The sequence below is a fragment of the Lagenorhynchus albirostris genome, chromosome 6 (assembly GCF_949774975.1).
Source record: "Lagenorhynchus albirostris chromosome 6, mLagAlb1.1, whole genome shotgun sequence".
Classification (NCBI taxonomy): Eukaryota; Metazoa; Chordata; class Mammalia; order Artiodactyla; family Delphinidae; genus Lagenorhynchus; species Lagenorhynchus albirostris.
Window position 1 is genome coordinate 27,969,997 of NC_083100.1, and position 13,488 is coordinate 27,983,484.

At 35.6% G+C, this 13,488-nt stretch overlaps 1 protein-coding gene across 1 annotated transcript in view; it reads right to left on the minus strand.

The window, feature by feature from the left end:
* Positions 1 to 596: 596 nt before the first annotated feature.
* PIKFYVE (phosphoinositide kinase, FYVE-type zinc finger containing) overlaps positions 597 to 13,488 on the minus strand; it is a 77,266-nt gene continuing 64,374 nt past the window's right edge. The window contains exons 33-42 of the mRNA XM_060152200.1: positions 13,249 to 13,332; positions 12,389 to 12,486; positions 10,584 to 10,748; positions 9,131 to 9,190; positions 8,272 to 8,448; positions 7,380 to 7,483; positions 6,351 to 6,479; positions 4,993 to 5,254; positions 4,496 to 4,570; positions 597 to 3,924 (exon numbers count right to left, since the gene is read on the minus strand). Coding sequence (XP_060008183.1) covers positions 3,809 to 3,924; positions 4,496 to 4,570; positions 4,993 to 5,254; positions 6,351 to 6,479; positions 7,380 to 7,483; positions 8,272 to 8,448; positions 9,131 to 9,190; positions 10,584 to 10,748; positions 12,389 to 12,486; positions 13,249 to 13,332 — 1,270 coding nt within the window. The 3' untranslated portion in view covers positions 597 to 3,808. The remainder of the gene's footprint in view (positions 3,925 to 4,495; positions 4,571 to 4,992; positions 5,255 to 6,350; positions 6,480 to 7,379; positions 7,484 to 8,271; positions 8,449 to 9,130; positions 9,191 to 10,583; positions 10,749 to 12,388; positions 12,487 to 13,248; positions 13,333 to 13,488) is intronic.

Below are 13,488 nucleotides of genomic sequence, written 5' to 3' on the forward strand. Positions count from 1 at the left end.
AATTTTATAAGTAAGTAATTTCTGACACGAGACTTCAAGATAGTGGGGACAGAAAACTGGTACTATGCATACGCCTTTTCCACCACTGTTGGGGGTTGAGAGGGAGCAGAGCCAGGCCGCCTGGGCATCCCTGGGCACAGGGACCATCCCCTCTGTCCAGCGGTTCTCACTTTCGCCCTGTGAGTCTGGGCATGGTGAGTGGGAGTCGCTGTGCTTACAGCTGCGGGTTGCAGCACATTGGATCCACTTCAGGGATCCTGTGAAGGGTGGGAACAACTAACAGTGGAGGCTGCCCTCCAGGTGGACTCAGCCATTCCCCGATGGGCAAGGCCAAGCTTTCTAGAGCGCCCCATAAGGAAAGCAGAAACAGAATTGAAGAGAGGCGGGAGGACAGAAAAGGCCAAGCCCATACGGGGCAAAGTGAACCCAAGGATTTAGCACCCCCTTTCTGAGACCTAAAGAGGAGAGTTATTTACTGGAGAAAGACTTCAATTCTCCCGTCGGAAGGGGGAGAGAATGAACAGAAGACAACACTGCTGGGCCGGGGGCACCAACTCCATCTCCTCTTAATTTCCTCAAGCAGATTCAAAACAAAGTGAAGTTGATTCTCAGTTTATTGTAAGTCCTCTTTTTACAGTATAAGTCTCCAAAAGGTCAAGGCAGTTTTATCTCATAAATAACATGTCAATCATATAAAACAGCTGGAACCAAAGTAGAGAAATATATACAATATAATACATTAAGTATTTTCAATATTGTTAATTGAATTTTTCATATTAAATTAAAAGAGGCTATTTTGATTTACAATGTCATTTCTCTAGTTAAAATTAAACCTGTCAAAGACGTAATATACATTTCTTACAAAACAAGCAGAGCAGCATTAATAAAACTGCTCATGATTGTAATTTTTATTTTTCTATAATACAACTGCACCCGTGTTACAAAAACAAACAAAAAAGGCATTGCACTAGATGGTTTGAATACTGCTTAAGTCAGTATGTTAACACTTGAGGAATAATGAATGGCCTGATCTGTTTCACCACCAGGCTCATTTGCAAGGGTTTTCACTCCGCCAGCTAAGCAAACTTTCTATACAGGTAGATTATTTTCCTCAGCAGTTTTATACAAGCCCACGACACTAATGGGTAAAAAGCCAAGGAGAAGCTGATGCCACAAAAAACAATACAACCCTACTATTTACAATACCCAATAAAGGCCAAAGCTAGAAAACCACTCACTGCTGGATCAAGGAAAAAATTATAAGTAGGACATTCTGTAGGAAAATTTGAATATCTATAAATTTAAAATATTCAATAGACTACAAAAGGGCTTGCAACAGCTTATTCCCCTTATTTTTCTTAGGCTTGGGTAAGAAAAAAGTGAATCTTTTTTATTTTTAAATAAAGTTTTGATGGCATCAAACCACTTCACATTTATAAATAAGATTTTTATACAATGCAACATGTTCACATAGCTTTCTTGTGCTATCAATTATTCTCAGAATTCATTTTTTTATTCTAAAGAAGAAAGTATTAAGATTTCTTCCTCGTTCTTAACTTATCACCATCAAGGTTCTCCAGGCCTCAATGGGGAATTCAAGAGAGGTAAACAGCCATTCAGTGCCTGACACTGAGTACACAGTATTTGAAAAGCCTTATGTATCTGGTAGTGGCCTAAACAAGAGCAGCAAGAGGCCGGGTATATAGTTCTACCACTCAAAACAAATTAAATTGTATATTTCCCCTCCATTAAGACAGTTTTAAAAGGACAGATCACCCTTGCAAGGCAACAAGTATTGTTTCAGATTATATCATATTGGAATTTTTTTTAGCCACAAAATTACCTAAGCAGCAGCAGTACTTTAAAAAAAATCGGTTCTTCAAGTCATGGGCAAGGAAAACAAAATCAACATGACACATTATTGTCAAGAGCTATTCCAATGGAGCATTCAAGCTATACACGTGGTACTGAGACTGAAACAAAGAAACAACGTGATTACAGCTGCGGGAAGACACCTGCCCCTGGAAATGCTCCCGACTGGGGTGAGGGAAATGGACAGGATAAATAACCCCAAGCCTCCTGACAGAAAAAATAAACAGATGCAAAATACGTTTGCATTCAATATGAGATGCAAAATCCATGTTCCTGACACATGAGAAGTGAATAATGTTCCACATCTTTCAGCCCTGTACAACTCCTTTACTGGCCTTTGATATCAAAACTAAAATCGTCATTGTTTTGTACGTTTTCAAAAGGCACATCACATGTTAAAAAAGAAAAAAGTGCTTATCATCAGATCAGTAGTAAGTCCTTGGTCTGTTTGTTTCTAGTACAGAACAAATCATGTTTCTAATAAGCACCAAACACCAAACTAATGCTTTTGTTTTCTCGAGCAAACTTTCCAAAATGTTCCTATTTTACATACTTAAGTCTCTGTAATTGGAATGTAACCAGATTTTTTTCTTATTATGTGAAAGGTGCAATAGAAACGTGCTACTATAGGAAGCCTGAAAAGAGTGGAACCCTTAAAATTTTACAAACCCCAAATTATCCTTATTTGGGGTATTATCCGTAATAATAATCCTTATTATGGGAAAGAAACCAAGAGAAAATATTCGGGGTTGTGTTATTTCCTCAAAGACAGTTTAGTATACTTCTGATCACTTTTTAACTAAACAAAAACTCTAGTAAACAATAAGTTTCTCACTAAGAATATCTTAACTGTTAACATTTCTCAATAGTCAGAACTGGCCTAGAAACTGGTACAGAAAGTTAGAAAACAGGGATGTCCATACTGGAAACTTCTTAATTTTATAGATGCCACATAAATTGCTAGTTATATTGAAAAGGATACTTTACCTTTATAAAAAATAAAGCAAGTGCTTCCCTCACCCAATTTACTGGATCAGGCCTAATTTATTTTTTATATTAAAAAAAAACCTTTATTAATAATTATCCCTTTGGGGATTTAGTCACCGTAGACTAATTTACTAATGTTTCCCTGAAAGTGGGAGAAAAACCTAGAGTATGAGCATGTGTAGACAAGTGCCGTTCAGCATATTACTTGCTCAAAAGCTGTAAATAAGCTTAAAAAAACAGCTCCAGGAAAAGGCTTAAAGTTAATGGCTGTAGCCTCCTGTCACCCACAGACAAGTAGAGACAGAACTTGAAAAATATCAAACACACTTGAAAACAGGGAAAGATACAGAACATGACACGATTCTCAATTTAAGTCAAATTCCTCAGCAAAACAAGAATAGATTGTATCAATCTGTTTAACTGGCCATTAATAAAATAATTCAGAATTTTTTTAAGGTTTCAGAAATTCTGATAAGAGGTAACATTAAATTGTTACATAAGAAACACAAAACAAATTCACCAGCTCTACAAATGCTTTCTAGGTAAAGAATCTGTCCAATATGATGCCAGGAGAGTCATAATCTATGAGACACTATTTTCTCAACAGGATTGTTAGCCAATATGACAACCGATTTTTTCACCGTATCTCATCTCTAACCATACATTTGTCCTCAGCCCTTTGAAATGTGCCTAGATTTCAGCTTAAGTGAACAAAATGTTCATGCAACGTCCCAGCCTACGGATAGCTCATTTGTAGGTTTCAAAAAACAAAGTGCAAATCCACAGAGTTTTAACCCTTCAGGCTACAGATGGCCTCCACAGCCGCAGAACTGAAAGGGCTTTGCATACAGTGGTGAATGTGATGAAGGAATAAAACATGTAGCTTATTTTTGGTCCTTGGTTCCAGGCCCCTTTTCTTCCTGGTCCATTTCAAAATATGTGCTTTGTTTCAGCAGTTCAGACCCAAGCCTGTCCAGTGGTCTGGTACCATCAGGAAATACTTGTCCATTGCTTCACAAAATCTGGTCCTATACAACTCTGGAGAGACCACAGTCGGCATTTTACCTAGGATTATGAAAGCGAAGAGGGAAAAGGAAGCCGTTACATAATTGATAAGACAACTGACTTCAACGGCTATGTTCTTTCATGTCAACAGACATAAAATGCCATGGTCTGTAAGCAAACACACCACGGCGGGCTCAGAAAGGAGGGAGGGTGTTCACTGTGCCACATGACAAGGGACAGGTCCTTCTTGGTAGGAGGTTTTTTTTTTTATTTTAAAAGACGCTCTTGCTTAGAGATGAGAGAAGTCTAAAAGCACAAATGGCGCTGGCAGCTCTCAGAGAACTTAGAGGATTTCAAGTGTTAATTCAGGACAACCTCCTGTTCAGAACTTCTGGCCTTTTTAACTTACCATTTTGAGAACCTCTGGCATCTTAACACAAATTTAAAACCCCATATTTCCCCACCTAAACAATTCCCCTTATTATTTGATCACCTTGGAAATGATGATAAAATCAAAGATAACCACTTATGTTTTAGAATTTTTTTTAAAGTATCCATTTAGTATATGTTAACTGATGAGGAAGATAATGAGAACAGTTTAAAGAGTAAACAGAACAAAAATTCTGCTCACCTTGTCCTCCTAAAATTCCTGTTGATTTCACAACCATCTCAAGCTTTTTGTCCCATGTAAATGTTCGGATATAATCTGTTGCAGGGGGCGAGATTAGCAGTAAAGGTTCTCTTAATAAATATAAGCAGATGACAACCGCAATTACCATTACTATTACTTCTACAATAGCTATTGAGTGCTGGCAATACTGCAGGTACGGACAATATGCCATGGACTGTCCTAAGGGTTTTTACCATATTAATTCATTTAATCCTCATAACAACCTCATAGGGCTTCATCTTCAAGTGACTTTTGAATACAGATATTTTTGGTAAAAATAATGAAAATGGAAATGAGGAACCTGAATAAAAGGTACCAGAACAGAAAAACTATTATTTTTAAAATTTCAAATGAAAGTTTGTGAAATTATTCAATAAGCTATTACTACACCAGATAGTCTTCAAATTTTACTCTGGCTTAAATCATGAACTATACATAAGGCATGCTCATCAACTTACCTATAATTCCAACTACCAGCTCATTGCTGGTATCATCCCGCCCAACCAGCAAAGAATAATCTATAATGAGGTGGCTAGAAAGGAAGTGGGAGTCGCTACGGATTGAGGCTCTCAGCACAGCTTTGGAATGAGAACGGATATACAGAGGGTTGTCTCGAACCATTTTTAAGAGATTTTCATCCAGCAGGACTACATCACAACTCTCTTTCCCGGTATCGGTTTTTACATTTCGATTCCTAAGTGAACCCTTCAAATCAAAAACCTAGCAGAAAGAAAACTCTCTGTCATTTATGTGTGAGCTGTTACAAATGGTTAATTAAATTAAAAAGGCAGAAAGCTTCCTTGTAGCCACTACAGTTATAAACACTTTAAAATTTAATTTTAAAACCTAACAACTTATATGTCACTAAATGCATACATTGTAATTGTATAATACATAAAACACATGGTGATGTAATTGTATCATGAAATTAATAGCTAGGTACTCATTTATTGAAATATTTCAGAAATATACTGACCCATTTAATCAACTCTAAGAAACATTAACAAGTAACTCCAAAAATATATTGTTGAATCATAAAGTAGTTTAAAAAACAGATGCAAACATTCAGAGGAAACTTTTAAGTACTGATACCAAAACTGTGCAATTACTTAGGACAATGTAGAAGCAACAGCGTATCTCTAGGAATTTCTGGGCATTAGGAAAAGCAACGCACTCAAAGGTCAGGGACCTGGGTACTAGACCAGTGCGACCTGAAGTGTTATTCAACAGACCACTGCTAGACAGGCTTTCCTGGTTCATGATGACAGAGAAGCTAGTGCCAGAATGTAAATCAATTACATCATTAAACCCACAATTTAGTACAGCAGATGCTTCTGCCATAGCAAGACATTCTCGATGAAGAAAGCAGTGCATTAAATTACATTCTATTGATTAGTACAAGCTCTTATCTCACCACGGACTGGAAACAGTTCAAGGACCAGCACACTGAAGAGTACTGTTCTAGAATCTAGACCAACCTGAGTTCTAGGCATAGCTGTGTGACTTTGATAAAGTACTCAATGTCTCTGAGCCTCAGTTTCTTCATCTTTAAAACTGTTACGTTGCATCTGCCTTCTTTTTCTATAATTCTGTGTTTCTAGGATGTTGGATATGTTAAATTTTAGGACCAGTCCACAATATTCCTCTTTATTCTTTCCTACAGGGTTCAATAACTCAAAAGTTAAATTTTGCCTAGTAACCAAAGTTTAATATTTACTCTCAAATATCATGTTACTCTCTGACTCATTATGTTCAGGAAGCAGAAATACAAAGGGTAAATGCTAGCTAAATGCTTTGCATAGTCCAGTATCCTTACCTGTGCCATCTTTCTCCCATAGAAAAGATTTTCCATGACAAGGAGATCTAGCTTCTTCTCAGTGTTGTTCTGGGAATTCTTATAACCAATTCTGTAAACTCCAAGAATCTTGGCCAATGCAGTGGGCCTCTAATCAAGAAAAAAGTAAACTCTTATCAAAAAGGACTATGTATGAATATTATGCTTAGTGAAATAAGTCAGTGAAAGATAAATACTATATGATATCACTTATATGTGGAATCTAAAAGTAATACAAATGAATGTACATGCAAAACAGAAACAGACTTAGATATAGAAAACAAGCTTGTGGTCACCAAAAGGGAAAGGGAATGGGGGAGGGACAAATTTTTTATATGAGATTAATAAACTACTCTGTATCAAACAGATAAGCAATAAGGATATATTATATACACAGGGAATTATAGCCATTATCTTGTAACAACTTACAATGAAGTATAATCTGCAAAAATACCAAATCACTATGCTGTACACTTGAAACTAATATTGTAAATCAACTATACTTCAATTTTTCAAAAGGATTATTTATAATTTAATACCAATATCTGGATTATTCATGTATTACCCAAACATGATTTTCTATTAATATGATCAGTCAGAGGACCTTAAAAAAACTCAAACCTTTGAATCTATGAAGTAAAGCAGCAATGCCAACAAAATTATTAGATCTTTAACATTCTCCCAAGGGGTAATCGTTCTCAATTTCTCAAACTCACAAATTTTATTATGACATAATTCCTCCAATAACAGGCAATAAACCCATAAATGGAAAAAAAATCTATGTGACTCTTTCATACTCACGGGAGGCTCACTGCTTCATGACAAGTGGGTAATCTCTCTCTATATATGTAGGAAAAAGAGTTTGAAATCCCTGCATTCTACCACACCTCAATAGCACAGCAGAGATCTAGTCATGCTCTGTTCACATATTACCACGGAGAAAACTGCCATTAGGACTCTCAGGATGTGAAAAAGCCCAGTAGACTTACAGATCAAGGTTTGGGTTTCTACCTTTTGTTGAACGGCATTTGTAATATAATTGAAGTAGTGTGGTGCAAAGTCAAGGAAAGACTGGACTTCCAGACGAGGCATTTGCTTCAAAATGAATCTATCATCTAAAAGGCAAAAATTTCATGTTTATTCAATTGCAATATTTACTGAGGTATTCCAAAATAAATCATTCTAAAAATCCCAAATGATCTGTTTGCTTCACATTCTTAAGGGATATTTTCTGACACCACTGAGAAGATTTTGACCAGAACACAGTTCTCAAGTAATTGAAGGTTTGGAAGGGCTTCTGAGGATTTATATAGTCAAGAAACCTCTACTTTCGACAGTACCACACCTGAAGTCATAGCTAAATGATCTATTTTTTTTTAACTACCAAGTAAAATGTTACAAATTCCTTTGTTAACAATCCAATAAGTAACAGTTATGAAAGTTCTTATCTAGCACGTCTTTCCTGATGCATTTTCTCAAATAATTTCGCTTTCAGTGAGTATGGAAAATGGAATGTGAAATAAAAATGCTCATGATCTTCTGTAAAACTTTGTAGGTTAAGAACTTGGCCTTCTGGTTTTCAGGTCAAATGTTTCTATTTTTATCTTTCTCTCATGAGCTCTGAGGTACCTTTTGAGTCTTCTAGAAGTTCTCTGTTATTATTTACATTTGGAAAACTCAGGACTAGAAAGAATTTAATAAGGATTTGATCAATATTTGTCTCTCATTACACACCGTACACCATATATTCTTTTAAATATGCTTCTTTCATCCTCTCAAGCATAAAAAGAAAAACATGTTTGCAAAAAGACAGTATCGTATTACCTCAGTTCAAGGGATTCATAAATTATCCGAGGGAAAAAGATGGATACCGCTTAATTAGTAAATGATTAAAAAGACTTACCTTCAGTCGCGTAAAAGGCAGCTCCTGATTTGCCTCCTCGGGCCTGCCACGGAGAAGAGTGAGAAAGGGAACGAATAAAATCTTCTTCGCTGCTGCCCAGAATCACTTCTCGCATCTTATGAAACTCTCCCGCATAGTAGAGACGACAGTAAAACTTGGCGTTGGCATCGGAAAATTCTATAAACAGAAGTGTTTTTTTAAAAAAAAGCTCCTCTGGATCAGAAATACCTTTTCTTTTTCCTTCTTGCTCACTCCCCACCCCTACCAAATGCAATCATTTAAGTTTCTCCACGATAGCATTTTTCACATTAAGTCTACTACATCCCTGTTTATCACAATTCAGTTAAAGTTATCTTCAGGAAGGATTAAAGAGCATCTTATGACCACCCTTCATATTTCTAGAAAAATCAAACAGAAAATAAGACCCATTTCTAATTTTATGCTGGTCACTGTATTTTCATCATTGTACTTATACATCTTAAATTTTTCTATAGTGTTATAATGCTGGATAATAAATTTTTGGCACTCACATGTACACACACAATTCTAGATGCCTTACTAAGGCTCTGTGGCTCTAGATTACACAAACAGTAATTATTTAAACATCAGACATTGCATTAAATTATAATTTATAAATTAAATTATAATTTTAATTAAATTTATAAATTTCCTTCTAAATTAAATAATGTATATTTTATAAACTAAATTTAGACTAAACAAATGTTCATCAGTACACAGACTTAATATTCATTTCAAGAAGTAGAATATTTATCTAGTGAGAAGCTAGAAGCTTCAAATAATGGAGTTTGCTCAATTATAGTCCTGGTCCCCAAACCAAAGGTATTTATCTCATACTTACGGAGCTCCACATGAGGATTTGTGAGTTGTTTCTTCTGTGTATCTCCTCCATCTACTTCATCTAAAAGATTTAACATCATTAGTAAAGCCAAAGTTTTAGATAGTTATCAGGTCATTTTGTCTGTTCTTTTTCCCCTGATATAATAATAAAAACAAGTCAATTCATGTTATCCTAGTCAAGTCACTCTCAAGCAAGCATCATGTATACAATTAACTGTGTAAATTACAATAAAAATCTATGTACCTTTTGAAAGATCAATTTTTAGATTAAAATCAGAGAATTCAGATTGAAGAATAATTTTTCTTATAGCTAAGTAATCTCTATGATAGCAATAAAATAACTCGGCTCTAACATCACGACTTTCTGTGGCTTCTTTATCAGAGTTTATGACCAATTTTCCCTGTGTATGGAATAATGCTTCCCCAATAGTCTGAGATGCTTTCTTTATCATATACTAAGATATATGTACAACATAGAAAATATACTAGTGTCTACTTCAGAGCTATTTTTTTTATTTGACTGATTTGTCTGGCAAACCTACTGCCAGATCCACTCTAATTATTGCAGAGTTGTGATACATTTTAATATCTAGAAGAACAAGTCATCCACTAAGTTTCACATTTCAAAATTATTTTTTCAAAGCACCAATGCCTTCCAAGGATCACAGCCCAATAGCAGCCTATAGAATACTTAACGCATATCTTAATTACTGATGAAAACTTACCATGCAGTTCCTATTTTTTAAACTAATAATTCATGATCTAACCCAGGGGTTGCCAAACTATTCCTGTAAAGGGCCAGATGGTAAGTATTTTACTCAGTTGCAACTAGTCAACTTGCCAATATAATGCAAAACCAGCCAGACAGTAAGTAAATGAAAGGGTGTGCCTGTGTTCCAACAAAACTTTATTAACAAAGACAGGTCAGCATAGTTTGCCAACTCCTGGTCTACTAGCCCCGTATTCAAACACAATCAGGTAGATATATTTTTTAAATATCCAAATGAAGGTGGGTATCAACAGCTTCCACCTTACAGAGACTGGAAAAGAAAGGAAACGTCTGAGGGGGTAGTGGGATGAAAACATTTGAATATATACTGTGAGCTACATAGTGAGACAGATGTTTTACATGTATAATGTCACTTAGTCCTCAGTAAACCTTAGTCCTCAGTAAACCCAGTAAACCTTGGAAGACACTGCTTTTCCAGTTTACGAGTACAGAAAGTAAGGATTTCTAATTCCACCACACAGTAAGTGATAGCAATGACATCTGAAACCAGTTGGATCCTCCAAGCACCATGCTTTTCCCACTCTACCCCCACCAAGATGTGAGAAGAGAGGGAATGCCCTGGTCTCAGCAACAGAAGCATCTACTTCAAGCTATAAGGAACATAACCAACTGAAATAAGTAAATCGAAACCTAGAATAAGCACATTTGGTCTCCTTTAACACACCTTGAGGCTCAATGCCTTGATTCTCCGTTCCCTCCTTGCCCGTCTGCCCAACCTGGTAGTAAGCACTATCTGCTCCACGTAAGGTCTCTCTCTTCTGGGAAGAGAGATCAGGGCTTTTCCCTGCTGTCCCTCGGAAGAAGGACAACATTCCAGAAGCCTTTTTGGCTAAAAATAAGAGGTAACATATTAAGTACAGGTCACTGCAAGTAGAAAAATAAAAATTTTCAACTCATTCCTTTGTTAGCAGTAACCATTATATGAGAGTAATAAATATGAGTAACACTGATAGTCTTATTTACACAGATTATTATTCCACATGTTTTATGGGATCTTTAGGGGGGCAGTCAAGCACTCTTATTATCAGAAACATGAAAGAAGAGCAATGTTCAGATAGCTATATATCAAAATGTGAGAAATTATATAGAAAGCCTTTTAAAAATATCTTTCCAAGGCTGTCAGAATATCTTAAGCAACAAGATTAAGTTAAGGCTGGGTTCTTACAGTATCACAGTATAGTTAATTAAACTAATACAAAACAGTATTCCAAGCTACAATGCGTCAAAGTTAAAGGTTTTTATATCATCTGTCTTCCTACACTTCAACAGAGCAAAATATACAATTTTAGTTTTAGCATTTTTCAAAAATAAGTAGTACAGGATGACCAAAACTATCACTAAAGCTTGCTCTATACTTTTATTCTTAGTTTTGAGCTTCATCATATCACTAATACATATGATCCTAATCTTGTACATTTACCATTAACAAAATCCACATCAAATGTCGATCATGAAGTGCTTACTTAGGGCAGCAGACACCATTATGGCCTTAATATCCTTAATATCCAATCCCACCTTGTTCCTTGCTAACAGAACTCCAATTTTGTTTGAGGCAGCAATGTGTAGAGTCCCAGGAAATGAATCATGATTTATGTAAGCCAACCAGGACAATGCTGCTTACCACATTATAAGTCTCCTTTGCAGGAAAGGGTGGCCATGAGACTCACTTCTAACCAATGAGATTGAAGGGGGAAGGGAATTTCCCAATAAAAGAGAACAGTTGCAGCTTGTACCTCCCTTCCTTCTGCCTCAAATGCAGACATTAAGTGGGACATTTTTGACCATGAGTAAAACAAGAGAATCAAAGAGAAACTACCCCTATGTTGTCATTACAATGCTGAGTAGCTGAACCAATGCTAGCAACTGTCTACCGGCAGTTGCTATCTTAGAAAAATAAACTGTCGTTCAAGACCCAACAGTCACTTGAGTTTTCTGCTACTCGCAGTGAATATTCCTGACTGACAAAGTCAAAGAGATCCAAGTTCAAATCGCAGCTCCCCATTACTTGTGTAACCTTCAGCAAATTGCATTATCTAAGTCTTAACTTACTTTCTGAAAAATGGAGATATGTCAAATAACTCTTACGGGGTTATTATGGGAATTAAAGGAGACAATACATGAAAAGTTCTTTTCACAATGCCAACAATGCTGCAAAAACAAACAAGCAAAAACTGCTGTTATATTTCTTCAGTTATATGCTTTAAACTGAAAGCTCTAGCCAGGAAGGCAGATTTTTGCATAGACCTATGAGTTTCTAGGAGTTTCAAACTCAATAAACTTAAGGTAAGAATCAAAGAAAAGTGAAATATGTACAAAAGAAGATATACAAAAAATTTTACATCCATACTGTATTTCAAAGACCAGAAGTAATATATCCTTGCCAGATGGCATTTCTTATTTAATGTGTTTTCTTCTTCAAACCACAATTACAAACAAAACTAGGAATTACTTCTCCATTTGTAATCTTACTTGGTTGTGGTTCTACTTCTGCTGTACGGTTTGTCTGTCCTCCACTGATCTCAGGTAATCTAATAGGGCTGCTACTCTTTGGTCTGCTGTCTAAAGTACTAAAATGAAAAACAAAAGGAAAGTTGGTTTTATATGATTCAGACACAAAATAGCAAGTACTCTAATTCCTGTATTAATCTACCCCCCACCTAACCCCACCCACAATATCAGAAATCTGATTCATAATTTATATAAACACAGGTTAGCATGGAAGAAAAAGGCTTGAAATGTCTACTGGGCTTAAGAAAAAGCAAAATGATAAAGCTATAAAAGCATATGGAAAAATATATGAAAGTATATAGGCTCTTATAATATTTTTCACAAGTCTATCAGAGCTATATTAGCATCCATAAGTCCAACAATGACGACAATTTCTGTCTCAAATGTCTAAAATACTGAACACACTTAAAGAACTGGTTTGGTGGGGGGCTGTTTTATTTTTTAACTGTTAAGATCTTTAATTATTATGGAAAATTCATAAATACTTTAAATTACAAAATCAAGCAGTAGTTTACTAATTTCAGAGTTATTATTTTTTAAATGAAAACAATAAAGAGAACTTAAAATGTTAAAAGTTTAAATCTGCAATACACAATGAACTTCTATGACAAATTGTCAGAAAACTGTATCCTAAAAGACTTCTTAAGGTCTTTTGCTATACCTGAATTTTGTTCTATCAACTATTGGCTAAAGGATGAGTGCCACTGACTATATTCTAGAACTTTTATATTGACAATAAGCTAAAATAAAATTGGAGTGGGAGCACCTAGAAAATGATGACGTAGCTCAATGAAAATAGATTTTAATCAATCGCAGATCACCTGTTTGTTGAAAGCCCTTCTTCAGCACTGTTCCGCAGAGTCACTTTGGACAATTCCTCTAAGGCATTCCGGTATTCTTTACAACTTAGGGTAGAAATAGGTTGAAAAATGTTAAACATTATGGTCTTCTTTTAAAGTAAATCATATGCTTTAGAATAAGCTTTGCATTGTAGAAACACAATCATTGTAAGCATCCATAATTAAACAAACACAAGTTAACTAACAAAAGTTATCAAGTAC